Source organism: Megalobrama amblycephala, linkage group LG10 (genome assembly GCF_018812025.1).
Source record: "Megalobrama amblycephala isolate DHTTF-2021 linkage group LG10, ASM1881202v1, whole genome shotgun sequence".
NCBI classification, from domain to species: domain Eukaryota; kingdom Metazoa; phylum Chordata; class Actinopteri; order Cypriniformes; family Xenocyprididae; genus Megalobrama; species Megalobrama amblycephala.
In genome coordinates, this window is record NC_063053.1 from 15,983,308 (window position 1) to 15,997,126 (window position 13,819).

The following is a 13,819-nucleotide window of genomic DNA, read 5'->3' on the forward strand; positions in this document are numbered from 1 at the left end:
CAGGCGCCCGTGCCTTCTCCGTACATGAAATAAATGCACATCCTTGAATGAGCGCGGGTTTTTGGTTTACTGCAGTTTCAAACATAAAATACTCAGCAATGGTGCTGACTTATGAATTTGCACATGTTTTGTCTTAAAGCATATTAAAAACACTAGTACATAGACATATAAACAACATTAAAAACTTGATTTTCACCACAGGGGGTCTTTCATATTTTTATTTTCACAAACTGTGAATATAATGTAGGCCTAGAGTAATTACATCTTTTATTAAGTTTAAAAATGTTATTTTATGTTTGTGCTTTTGAAAGCTCTTGGTCGGGCTTGCATGAATAGTAGAAATCAAACAAAAGCTAATGTTCATGAACAAAACAACTGAAACACCAAAAATCAGTAGTAGGCCACCCAGTTGCAAACCGGTTTTGTCTCCAGAAAACAGAGACGTCTGGTCACTCTATGAAAGTAGTAAAAACACAAAAACTCTTTTAAATCGTTATTTTATTAAGCAGATTTTAGTTGTATTCTTCCGCTAGAAGATATAGTCCGTATGTATGTAGACAGAATATGAGTTATATGAAGATATTTCCAGATATGGGTTAAAAGCATCTTATGAAAGAACACTTCAGTTTTAATTGAAGTGTTTATTGTATACATGACAAAGAAATTAAAGTGATATCCATTATGTTATCTGTGTGTTTTAAAAAGACTCTTCTTACCACAGAAATCATATGGAGCTCTTTATACGGTAATTTGTTGTAACTATAAATCAGACTTTTGAAAACGATATGGAAAATGTTGCAATTTGTCTCTATCAAGATCCACATCTTTTCTAAAGGCATGTTAAAAAATGTGAATAATTTAGGTGTTAGGTGGCCCATCTCAATACAGAATGAATAACATCGTTTTCATGCTCTGGAGCAAGAGTTGTTTGCATGGTGGTAAGATAAGAGTGTCAAATTGTTGACACAACAGTGTAATGATTAATACCACAAGTCATTATGCAAATACATGTAAAAATTGCAAACAAGTGTTTAAAAGACATGCAAGTATACAAATAATTACAATTTTTTTTTAAATTAAATATTAAAATTACTCGATTTTGAATGCTTTTACTATTTCCCCACATTTAAATGTTACATTTAAGGAGGAAAAAATGTTACAAAAGAACCTTAATACTTTGCACACCTGAATGACCTTTATTCGAGAGGAAAAGGCAAAGGTGCTCGACATCTCAAATAAGCTGAATTTTTATTGAGGACTTTTATTTTGAAACAATGAGCGTTTGCAGTTTAGTCATTTGATCTCCTCCCAATAAAATAATAATAAAAAAAGGCATGCCCTCCCTCCAATAAATAGGCTATATAAACTTTCCATTCATCTCCAAAGTTGTGTCAAGTCATACAGTTAGACAGGTAAGTATCATATTAACTGCTTCTTTCAGTTATTATTTGTATCTCCATCCTTTAGATTGGTTGTAGTGATTAAATAATTTAATTATAAAATTGAGCAGTGATCTTTCTGCAAGACAGTGGGTTAAGTTACTTAACTTCCTATTAAAATGATTTGCTGTGGCATCTAGTTAATCAAATACACCAAGATTAAATTATGGTTCTCAATTTATTTAACCTTTTCAGGTCTATTCTTCCCAGGTAACGCTGAATAAAATAATGGCAGCATCTCAGAAAAGTCTTGGAAAAGGTAAGACATGATAATCATGAGTGATCTGAATGCAATCTGGAGACTTTTCCTCCGCTTTTTCTTTTCATGATAAGTAGTTTAGTCTACTGGATTCCGTAACTGAGCACAGTTATGTTGTGATTACAATCCACCATTTATATAAAATCTGCATAACATGTCCAGATATGTCTTTGTTATGTCAGGGAACGTGGAGTTCGTCATGTCATTGTACACGAGAATTTGCTTGATATAAAGTTGTGGCTTCAGGAGTTTAAGTGCTGACGACAGCATGACACTGCACTTTCATGAAATCACCAAAATGATATTTATGACTGAGTGGATTCCATACAAGTGCTATGTCATGCGCTCGAGGAATCAGCAATGTCTCAGATAGTGACAGTGCTGATTCCTCGAGAACTGTCGATACTTTTCAGGTATTGAAAAGTCATTTATTAATTTTGCGCAAAATGCGATATCCGACGTGTTATTCTTCTCCCTTTCTTTCCAAAACGCAACAAACGCCAGTCTCCCTTCTCTGCAGAATGCGATATATCCGCTCAACCAATCACAGCGCTACATTCCACCCACTGTAAACATTGAAGGCTTTTTTAAAAATGGGTTATTTTGAGCTTAAACTTCACAGACACATTCAGGGGACACCTTAGACTTATATTACATCTTGCATTCTAGGGCACCTTTAATACCAATGTACTTGGCAAATATGTTTATTTGACCATGCGGTGGCGCCAGATACTCTTTAATCAGTAATGACAAATAATTTATAACACTAACAAGATGACCCGTTGAATTCATTTTGGGAGCGACAGCTGAATGTATTTTTTGTGAAATGCCTGTATATAAGATAAATATTGGCAAAGTTTAGACTGTGTCACATATGTGAATCACCTTACTTTGTTATGTATTTTCAATTTGAAAAATAACTTTTATATTGAAGGATTAATTGCATTTTGAAAAAAAAGTGTCATGGATTTATTGCATTTTGGGGAAAAAATATGTTTTTATAATAAACTTTTTGAAATAAAAATGTAGATTTGAATTTTTAATGTTTTTATACCCAAAAAATACTATGTGAAAGTTTGAAACAGAAAATAGTGGTTTTCATCTTGCCACTTTCTTGGTAAAGAAAACACCTTTTTACTCAAATTAATCAAATTAATTATTTTGGAACCAAACTCTTCACATATATATATATGTGTGTGTGTGTGTGTGTGTGTGTGTGTGTGTGTGTGTGTGTGTGTATGTGTTTCATCCAGTATAAATTAAATAAAGTATATCCATCCAGTAAGACATGCTGGGGGCATAAAGATGTATTGCATAATGACAACATTATTGAAAAGACATTTTGGATCATTAGAAACATGTAGGCCTACAGGTGACTCACAATACTACATCAATGTCATCGCAACAATAGGTAGATCAAGTCTAACATGTTTTTGTTTAATTTGTGCCACAGGAAGTGCTGCTCCTGGCCCTGTTCCAAAGGACCATATTCGACTCTATAGCATGAGATTCTGCCCTTTTGCCCAACGGACAAGATTGGTGCTCAATGCCAAGGGAATTAAGTGAGTACAAACACAAACTGGCATTAGTGTTTAACTAAAGCATAAACATTCTTTCTGCTTTGAGTGAAAAGAAAAGCCTCTTTGAATAATTGTATTTGTATTTCATCATAGACATGACATCATCAACATCAGTTTGAAGAATAAGCCAGATTGGTTTCTGGAGAAGAATCCTCTTGGTTTAGTGCCAACGCTGGAGACCCAGAGTGGTCAGGTGATATACGAGTCACCAATCACTTGTGATTACCTGGATGAGGTCTACCCTCAGAAGAAACTGCTTCCATCTGACCCGTTTGAGAGGGCCCAACAGAAAATGCTTCTGGAGTATTTCTCAAAGGTATTTACTAATGCACTTCCACCTGGATATTACATATTGCTAAATTTAATTAATTAAATGTTTTCATCAATATGATTGGATGTTCTTTTTAGGTGATTGCCAACTTCTATAAGATAAGCAGGGCAAAAGGAGAAGATGTGTCTGCATTTGAAGAAGAATTTAAAGAGAAACTTTCCCAATTAAATGAGGTTGGTTGGAACACCAGTAATATTATAACTGACTAGAATAAAGATTTCTGATGTTAAGCAGATGTCATGGGATTTTTTTCAATTTAGTTCAGTTATCACTTCATGTATCAACTTGTGCTTTCCCTGTGTATTTAATGGTATTTGTCAGACCCTTGTCAAGAAGAAGACCAAGTTTTTTGGAGGAGATTCAATAACAATGATCGACTACATGATGTGGCCATGGTTTGAGAGGTTGGAGATAATTAAGCTGAAGCAGTATGTTTTTATCTACTTTTTATTACATTTATTAAGTGCACAAGCAATAGAGAAAGAGAGATAACATGTTATGGTTATGACATAAACAAATTCAGATATTTTACTTACCATTTAGTTTCCAAAAAATCATTTTATCACACAAAGAAATGAATATCACATTCTGACATACTGTATGATGATTTAAAATGATGATTAGAAACTCAAAGTCATGTTAGTGAATTAGAAAAATCATTAAATTAGACTTATCTAAATGATTGCTTTGCACATTAACACCCTCTTTTCATCATTCCCAGCTCTTTGGACAGCACTCCTCAGCTGAAGAAGTGGACTGAACATATGTTGGAGGATCCCACTGTAAAAGCCACAATGTTCAGCACAGAATTCTACAAGGTGTTCTACAAGTCAAACTTGGAGGGAAACCCCAATTATGATTATGGTTTATAGAAAGAATTCTACAAGGTGTTCTACAAGTCAAACTTGGAGGGAAACCCCAATTATAATTATGGTTTATAGAATAAATAATTGTTCTCGGGTAAAATACATCTTGATTGCCTGTCTGTTTTAACAGATATTGGGTACAAAAGTCAGTTAATACTGTTTAATCTTTTATACTATGATCCCAATGAATGCCTCATATATCATTCTTTATGTCCTTTTGATTTGTGGTGTGGATATCAAAAAAATAAATCTAAAACTTTGAGGGCTCTCAGTATCTTAGTAGTTCACGAGTAATCCTTTCTGGAATTTAACCTGCAGTGTTTATCTTAATAGTCCTAATGATTAGGTGTCTACCACTGACTCCAATGAGTCACATTACACACACCAAGACCTCAGAGTTATATGGGATCCATAACCTTACCAGAAGCAGGAAGAGTGCCACTGATGTTTTACAGAAATGCAGGACAGATAACCACCTAAATTGTCTTTCTCATCTGACCATACCAGAGCAAAAGCATTTATAATAATTTACATAGAACATAAGTTACTTTAAGGACAAAACAGTGGTACTGCAATGGTACATGTACAAAAAAGGGTATAGTAATAATACCATAGTACTTTTAGAACTGTCACAGACATGCCAGGCTCCACCATCACCCAATCACAGCGCACTCCCTCAACCGGGGTTCTGAGCACACGCACATGTCACCAATCAGCACCTAAATCAGCCACGACATAAAAGACTCACACACACTTCAGTCAGCGTCTGGTCTCATTTGCACATAGAATGTCTTCTATGCTTACCTCAAGGACTCCAGTATACTTACTGTTTCGTCTCCCACGTGCTCCTGGTTTCCTTCTGTGTTCCAGTCTTCGTGTGAGTTCCCAAGTGTCGTCTCATCTCTGCTGCGATCTCCATTCCTCTGCCATTACCATTGTGGGATTACAAATTTAATAATCTGTTTAAGATCTGTTGATCCTACATACTGACATCACCTCACATGAATTACTAAGGTGAAGTATATTGTATTTAGCATGTTAAGGTAAAGATAATGACATTCTAAGGAGATCAAGGCAGGCAGCTCAGGGGTGTGTGACATAAACCTTTTGCACTTCCTTAACATTTGGCATGACAAGCTCAAGATACAGCTGTGCTTTTGTCTATGATAATGTAAAGGTATGGGCGATACTGTCAGACTGATTGGGTTAGCACCTATGCATTTGAATGTTTTGATCTTCCTACTGGATGTGTGAATGTTTACATAGTCTTAGTTCTCGTGACCAGCTACTGTTTATACTATTTGGGGTACTATTATCTACCCAGTCGGGGGTAATTTCCTGTACTGTCTTTAGATGCTTTTGTTTTAGTGGTCACTTCTAAGGCTGTGTGTAAGGGCAACACCTTTAAGGACTGCCCACTGAATGCCTATAAAATATCATGTATACACTGCCTTAGTAAGATTTTGGATGACTACAGCGACGCACAGCGTGTTTCTCAATAAAGAGTAACTTCTTCTTAAAGATATCCCAAAGTCTCCTGGTCTATGCTTCTGAGATTTCCAACACCATTTACTCACCTGCATCACTGCTTGTTCTTCTGGTTGTTCAATAAACATCACTTACCTGTTTCCCGTTGTCTCCGTCCCTTCTGTACTGTAACAGAAGACCGGACCATAACCGTAGAACACGAGAATGAGCTCTTCAGATGTCTTACGCCGAGCACTCACCTCCAATCCACCAGCATCTCCACCAGCGATCACCTCAGCCAATACCACCGTCACTCCTTCACCACGTGTGTACGCCAGTCCCATGGCCAAACCGGCGCCCTTCTCTGGTTCGGTGGAGGATTGCAACGGATTTCTGTTACAATGCTTGCTGGTCCTGGGGATGCAACCGCTCTTATACCCCGACGACCACACAAAGGTAGCTTTCATCATTTTACAGTTAAACAGCAGAGCGCTTCAATGGGCTGAAACTATTTGGTCTCAAAATAGTTCAGTCACCCAGTCTCACCAGCTTCATGACCCACTTCAAAGAAGTGTTCGGTAGACCAGCCAGAGATTCATCAATTGGTGAGCAATTATATAATTTAAAACAAGGTACTATGACTGTGAATGAATATGCCCTTAAGTTCAGGACCCTTGCTGCCGCTAGTGGATGGAACGAACAGTCTCTGTTAACCACGTACCATCAAGGCCTCGATCCACGAGTGCCGTTGCATCTCGCTGCATATGAGGATTCCATCGGGCTCGAACGATTCATCCAACTCTCCATTTGCTTCGCCACTCGTATGCAGTCGTGTCTCGAAGAGCACCAGAGCCAGTCGCTATTTACATCATCCCTCCGCCGTCCAGAATCCATCAGCCCTCCAGAACCAGCCAACGAACCCATGCAACTGGACAATACCCGGCTGACACTTGCTGAGTGGCAGAGGCTGCTGACCGAGAGACTATGTTTATATTGTGGTGCTCCTGGGCATGTCATCTCAGCATGCCCCACTCATCCTCCTCATACCATGGTGAGTGCCATTCTTCCTCCTATAAATAAGATGAAGTCACTCACTACCATAGTAATTCTTACTGCTGCTGATGTTTCCATTCCAGTCAATGCTCTCCTCGACTCTCGGTCAGCTGGTAACTTCATCTCTGGTGCCCTCTGCCGCCAGCTCAAACTCAAGACCACAGTCACACCTTCCACCTACCAGATCCACTCAATAACTGGAAAACCTCTCAGTCGTAGACGGGTACATCAGTGTGTTGGACCAGTGCAACTCCAAGTTGGCATTCTACACATCGAACATCAACATCTACTGGTTCTGGAGGAATACATTAAGGAGGCGCTACAACAAGGCTACATCCGCCCGTCTACTTCCCCTGCTGCTTCGAGTTTCTTCTTTGTGGCAAAAAAGGACAGAGGCTTTTGGCCTTGTATTGACTACCGGGCACTCAGCAAGATTACTGTCAAGTTCCAATACCCACTTACCCTCGTCCCAGCGGCCTTGGAACATCTCCGCGGTGCCACTGTGTTTACCAAGTTGGACCTCCGCAGCACTTACAACCTCATCCGAATACATGAGGGGGATGAATGGAAGACAGTCTTCGTGACCCCTACTGGACACTATGAGTATTGCGTTATGCCGTATGACCTGGTCAACGCCCCCTCCATATTTCAGGACTTCATCCACGAGGTACTCCAGGAGTTTCTTCACAAGTTCATTCTGGTCTACATTGATGACATCCTGATATACTCCCGGAGGATGGCCGAACATGGCCACCACGTTGCGGAGGTCATGAAATGCCTGAGGGAATTCCATCTGTTCCTCAAGGCTGAAAAATTATCTTTCCATTAACCCTCAGTGCAGTTCCTTGGCTACAACATCGACAGCAGTGGCATCCAGATGGATGAGGGGAAGGTTGAAGCCATCAAGAACTGGCCAACTGCATCCACCATCAAAGAACTCCAAAGATTCCTAGGATTTGCAAATTTCTACCGCAGGTTTATACAAAATTACAGCTCCATCACAAGCCCGTTGACCAACCTCCTCCGCAATAGGCCCAAGTCTCTGTCCTGGTCACAAGCTGCCACCGATGCCTTCAACACCTTGAAAGAAGCCTTCATCACCGCTCCCCTCCTCATTCATACTATCTTCTATCATCCAGGTCCCAAGAATGTCAAGGCAGATGCCTTATCTCATCTCTATACCCCCGAAGAAATCACAGAAGAGCCCGAATCAATCCTACCTGAAAAGATTATCGTGAGTCCTATCAGCTGGTTTGAAATGATCATTCCCTCCTCCAATTCCTCCACCAACACTCCGCCGAGCTGCCCCCCAGGTTTGCAGTACATCAACAGGACACGGCACACTCCACTCATCCACTCTTCCCACACGTCCCTGGGCACTGGCCACCCCGGAGTCAATGAAACCCTCTCGCTGCTGAAAGTGCGCTTCTGGTGGCCAAACATGGCAAGGGACGTGAGAAGGTACGTGCAAGGATGCCAGGAATGCGCCATCTCGAAAAGCCCTAGCCATCTTCCCGTCCGGCAAGCTACATCCTCTGCCCGTTCCCAACCGACCATGGTCACACCTAGGAGTGGACTTCATCACAGACCTACCTGTACCTAACAATTGTACCTATGTCCTGGTGGTAATAGACAGATTCTCTAAGTCTTGCCGTCTAATTCCCTTAAGAGGTCTGCCTACTGCAATGGAAACTGCTGAGATCATGTTCAACCACATCTTCAGATATTATGTAATTCCAGAGGACATAGTATCGGATCGAGGACCTCAGTTCATCTCCAGAGTATGGAAAGCATTCTTCTCTCTCCTAGGTGTGACCGTGAGCCTCTCGTCTGGATACCACCCACAGTCAAACAGGCAGAGAGGAAGATCCAGGAGATCGTCTGGTTCCTCCGTACCTTCTGTCATGGCCACCAGGACTCTTGGAGCCAGTTCCTGGGTTGGGCCGAGTACGCACAGAACTCCCTGCGCCAACCTACCACTGGACTCACTCCCTTCCAGTGCGTGCTCGGTTACCAACCCCCACTCTTTCCCTGGTCAGGGGAACCGTCAGATGTACCAGCTGTCGACTACTGGTTCCAAGAGAGCGAGAGGGTCTGGGACTCTGCTCACCATCAACTTCAATGGGCTTTGCACAGACGCAGGATGACAGCCGACCTTCAATGTTCCAACACTCCAGTCTACCAATGGGGACAGAAGGTCTGGCTGTCTACTCGGGACATCAGACTGCGCCTGCCCTGCAAAAAGCTAAGTCTCAGATTCATTGGCCCCTTTACCATCACCAAGTAGATCAACCCTGTCACCTACCAACTCAAGTTACCTGCACAGTACCGCATTCATTCCACTTTCCACGTGTCACTGCTCAAACCTCACCCCCCTTCCTCTATTCCTGGAAGATGGAGCCGCTTACCAAGTGAATGAGATCTTGGACTCCCAGCGCCGTGGTGGTCTTTTGGAGTACCTGGTGGACTGGGAGGGCTACGGTCCCGAGGAACGCTCATGGGTACCCAGAAACGACATCCTAGACCCAAATCTGCTCGACACTTTCCACACCTCTCATCCAGACAGACCTGCCCCACGTGGAAGAGGACGACCACCACAACGTCGGGGTCCTCTGCCCTCAGGAGTGGGCCGTGGAGGGGGGGGGTACTGTCACAGACATGCCAGGCTCCACCATCACCCAATCACAGTGCACTCCCTCACCAGAGTTCTGAGCACACGCACCTGTCACCAATCAGCACCCCAATCAGCCATGACATAAAAGACTCACACACACTTCAGTCAGCGTCTGATCTCGTTTGCACATAGAACATCTTCTATGCTTAACTCAAGGACTCCAGTATTCTTACTGTCTCATCTCCAGCGTGCTCCTAGTTTCCTTCCGTGTTCCAGTCTTCGTGCAAGTTCCCAAGTGTCGTCTCATCTCTGCTACAATCTCCATTCCTCTGCCATCCACGATCTCCACTCCTACAACACAAAGGACAGTATTACCACTCAGTTATCCTCCGTTCAACCTGCTACATTGCCATTTACTCACCGGCATCACTGCTTGTTCTTCTGGTTGTTCAATAAACATCACTTACCTGTTTCCCGTTGTCTCCTTCCCTTCTGTACTGTAACAAGTACTTCTTGTTAACATCCTCCTAACAGTTCATTGATTAGCTTTACACTTTTAGTACGTATCAAATGTTTTCTGCAGTTGTCAATGTAAAGTCTTGCACTATAATAGGTTTAGGTGAGCTTTGATTCTTGTTTGCTGAAGTGCTCCACCCTGATCAGAACAATAAAACGTACTCGGTTACTAACGTAACCTCGGTTCCCTGAGATACGGAACGAGTACTGCGTATGGGGAAAGGTCTCCTTTTTCCCCGTTACTGAAGCCTTTTTCAATAACGCAGTGTAACTGCATCATCATTGGTTCACTCATAGACAAGTTGTTGAACCAATGACGGTGCGGCATAGCTGCGCGACCTATGGCGACAGAGCGTGTGAATATTCCCGCCGAAATGGGCGAGGTTTAGAGCTATAAAAGCGGGCGTTTCGCCATAGGATTTCAGGTCATTCGACTGAAGCAACGACACTGAAGCCGCAGCCTCGTGGCACGGCATGTAACGCAGTACTCGTTCCGTATCTCAGGGAACCGAGGTTACGTTAGTAACCGAGTACGTTCCCTTTCGATACTTTACTCGTACTGCGAATGGGGAACGAATTCAACCGCGCCGTGCCACGGCAGGGAACGACTGGACTTGTCTTGGGCACCGTGAGGGAACCAGAGGACAAGTGAGAAGGCCGGAGCCATCGAACCCTTGTTACACTACAAAAAGGGAGTTAACTCCCAGAGTGGCATGAAGCGGAGCTCGATAGAGGCCGCTGGATCATACCGAGAGGACCCGAGCTTGTAAGGTCGGGACGTCTAAATGATAAAATCTGACAAAAGTGGACGGCGAGGACCAGCCGGCCGCCTCACAGATGTCTTTAATCGAAACTCCACTAGACCAGGCCCAAGAGGAAGCCATTCCTCTAGTAGAGTGAGCTCTAACTCCTATGGGGCAGTCGAGGCCCATAGAGGAGTAACAAAGAGCAATAGCGTCGACTATCCAACGCGAAAGACGTTGCTTTGAGACCGAAGACCCCTTGGTGCGGCCACCAAAGCAGATAAAGAGCTGATCAGATTGCCGAAAAGGCTGTGATCGATCAACGTAGGTCCTTAATGCCCTGACAGGGCAGAGTAGTTCCAACTCTCGCTCGTCCGACGAGGGAGGAAGCGCTGAGAGGGAAATAACCTGTGCTCTGAATGGAGTCGAGAGCACCTTAGGGACGTAGCCATGCCTAGGTTTCAAAACGACTTTGGAGTCGTTGGGCCCGAACTCAAGGCATGCAGGGCTCACGGAGAGGGCCTGCAAGTCACCAACTCGCTTAACCGATGCTAGTGCAAGTAGCAGAGTGGTTTTGAGTGTCAGGGGCCTGAGGTCAGCTGAACGCAGTGGCTCAAAGGGAGGCCCTTTAAGAGCTCTGAGGACCAAAGAGAGGTCCCAGGTGGGAACAGTGAGAGGACGAGGAGGATTTAATCGCCTAGAACCTCTCAAGAAACGCACCACAAGGTTGTTTCGTCCCACTGACTGGCCAGCGATAGGAGCGTGAAACGCTGCAATGGCTGCTACGTAAACTTTGAGCGTTGAAGGGGTGCGACCCAGATTCAAACGCTCCTGGAGAAAAGACAGTATCGGAGATGTGTCACACTCCACTGGGTCTATGTTGCGTGTAGAACACCAGTCAACAAAGACCGACCATTTCTGGGCGTAGAGGCGTCTCGTGGACAGAGCTCTTGCCTGAGAAATGGTATTCAGCACGTCCCCGGGGAGGTTAGCAGGCTCCCGTCGAGGGACCAGAGGTACAGAGCCCAGAGTTCTGGCTGGGGATGCCAAATCGTCCTGTTTGCCTGAGAGAGGAGGTCCCGTCTCAGGGGGATCGGCCACGGAGCTTTTGTGGAAAGCCTGAACAGCTCTGAGGACCAAACTTGGCTCCTCCAGAGCGGGGCCACCAGGAGGACTCTGTGCTTGTCTTCCCTGATTTGTCTGATGACCTGTGGGATCAGAGCGATCGGGGGAAAAGCGTAAAGGAGGGTGCTGGGCCAGACATGGGCCAGCGCATCTTCCTCCTTCGAGAAATAAATTGGGCAGTGAGAGTTGCCTTCTGAAGCGAAGAGGTCTACCTCTGCCTTTCCGAAGAACTCCCAGATCATGAGAACTGTCTGGGGGTGGAGCATCCACTCGTCTGAGGGGACATTGCTCCAAGATAGCATGTCTGCTCCCAAGTTTGTTCTCCCGGGTATGTGAGTCGCCCTGAGCGACTGAAACCTCTGTGATGCCCATTCCAGAAGATGCTTCGCCAGAGCGCATAAGCGGCTGGACGAAAGACCGCCCTGGTGATTTATGCATGACACCACTGTCATGCTGTCCGACTGGACTAAGACGTGGCGCCCTGTCAGGTGTGCCTGGAACGCATGAAGGGCTCGAATCACTGCCAACATCTCGAGGCAGTTGATGTGCAGATGGCATTCCTCGTGAGACCACGAGCCGAAGGCCGGTCTGCCCTCGCAAAGAGCGCCCCAACCTGTGTTGGACACATCCGTTGAGAGCACCATCCTTCTGGACACCGCCTGTAGGGGTACCCCTTGGCTGAACCATACAGGGTTCATCCAGGGTTTCAGAGCTGCCAAACAGGCCTGATTGACCCTGAGACGCAGGCGGCCGTGCCGCCAGGCGTGAGGAGGGACCCGGAACTTCAACCTGTACTGCAGAGGCCGCATCTGAAGAAGGCCGAGCTGCAGAACCGGGGAGGCGGAAGCCATCAGCCCTAGCATCCTCTGGAAAAACTTCAGAGGGAAAGAGGCTCTGTTCCTGACCGATGCTGCGAGCTGCTGAATGGCCAGAGTGCGCTCTGGAGATACTACAGCCGTCATACGGTCTGAGTCGAAAACTGCACCCAGGAACGTTATACGCTGGCTGGGGAGCAGTGAGCTCTTGGCAAAGTTGACCCTGAGACCCAGGCACTCCAAGTGGCTGAGTAACACGGATCTGTGATGCTCCAGCTCGGCTCGTGACTGGGCTAGGATGAGCCAGTCGTCGAGGTAATTGAGAACCCGGATTCCCATCTGTCTCAGTGGGGAAAGCGCCGCGTTCATGCACTTGGTAAAAGTGCGAGGAGCTAGGGACAGTCCGAATGGAAGGACCGTATATTGGTAAGCCACACCCTCGAACGCGAATCTCAAGAATCGCCTGTGATGGGGGGCTATCTGGATGTGAAAGTATGCATCTTTCAGGTCCAGCGAGCAGAACCAGTCCCCGGGGCAAACCTGCGCGAGGATCTGCTTCTGCGTTAGCATCTTGAACTTCCGTCTCATGAGGGAGAGGTTCAAGAGCCTGAGATCTAAGATGGGTCTGAGACCGCCATCTTTTTTGGGAACTAGAAAATAACGGCTGTAGAACCCCGAATTGCTCTCTGAGGGGGAGACTATTTCTATAGCTCCTTTCCTCAGAAGAGACGTGACTTCGGCTCGGAGGACATGAACATCGTCCATGTTGACTGAAGTCTGAAGCACCCCGCTGAAGCGCGGGGGCCTTCGGGCGAACTGAAGCGAGTAGCCTCGACTTATGGTTCCCAGAACCCAGCTTGACACTCCGGGGATGGCCCGCCAGGCCTCGGCCCGCCAGGCCTCGGCCCGCGTGACAAGGGGCTGAATGGTATCGGGTGACGGGCCGCCAATCGGGGGCCCGTGCACCGGAGAGAGTGGAAGAGGAACTTCGCTCTTTCTTAGAGAAGGTAG

The 13,819-nt window shown here is 45.0% G+C and overlaps 1 protein-coding gene across 3 annotated transcripts; it reads left to right on the plus strand.

The window, feature by feature from the left end:
• Positions 1 to 1,298: 1,298 nt before the first annotated feature.
• Positions 1,299 to 4,749, plus strand: LOC125276915 (glutathione S-transferase omega-1-like). 3 transcript variants are annotated; one of them, XM_048204888.1, is made up of 7 exons: positions 1,299 to 1,412; positions 1,635 to 1,698; positions 3,152 to 3,260; positions 3,372 to 3,594; positions 3,687 to 3,782; positions 3,931 to 4,013; positions 4,331 to 4,749. In XM_048204888.1, exons 2-7 carry the CDS (start codon positions 1,668 to 1,670, stop codon positions 4,479 to 4,481), a joined length of 693 nt encoding a protein of 230 aa, XP_048060845.1. In that variant the 5' UTR covers positions 1,299 to 1,412; positions 1,635 to 1,667; the 3' UTR covers positions 4,482 to 4,749. The 3 variants fall into 3 exon arrangements, with proteins under 3 accessions (XP_048060845.1, XP_048060844.1, XP_048060843.1); XM_048204887.1 differs by having other exon boundaries at positions 1,314 to 1,412; positions 1,650 to 1,698; positions 3,931 to 4,037; XM_048204886.1 differs by having other exon boundaries at positions 1,315 to 1,412; positions 3,931 to 4,037.
• Positions 4,750 to 13,819: the final 9,070 nt, after the last annotated feature.

What these genes read in the sequence shown, in the direction of transcription:
- LOC125276915 (XM_048204887.1), top strand. Translation starts at nt 1,668, where the DNA reads ATGGCAGCATCTCAGAAAAGTCTTGGAAAAG. An exon ending in AACTTTCCCAATTAAATGAG is followed by an intron (nt 3,783 to 3,930) that starts GTTGGTTGGAAC and finishes GGTATTTGTCAG; the next exon opens with ACCCTTGTCAAGAAGAAGAC. An exon ending in GAGATAATTAAGCTGAAGCA is followed by an intron (nt 4,038 to 4,330) that starts GTATGTTTTTAT and finishes CATCATTCCCAG; the next exon opens with CTCTTTGGACAGCACTCCTC.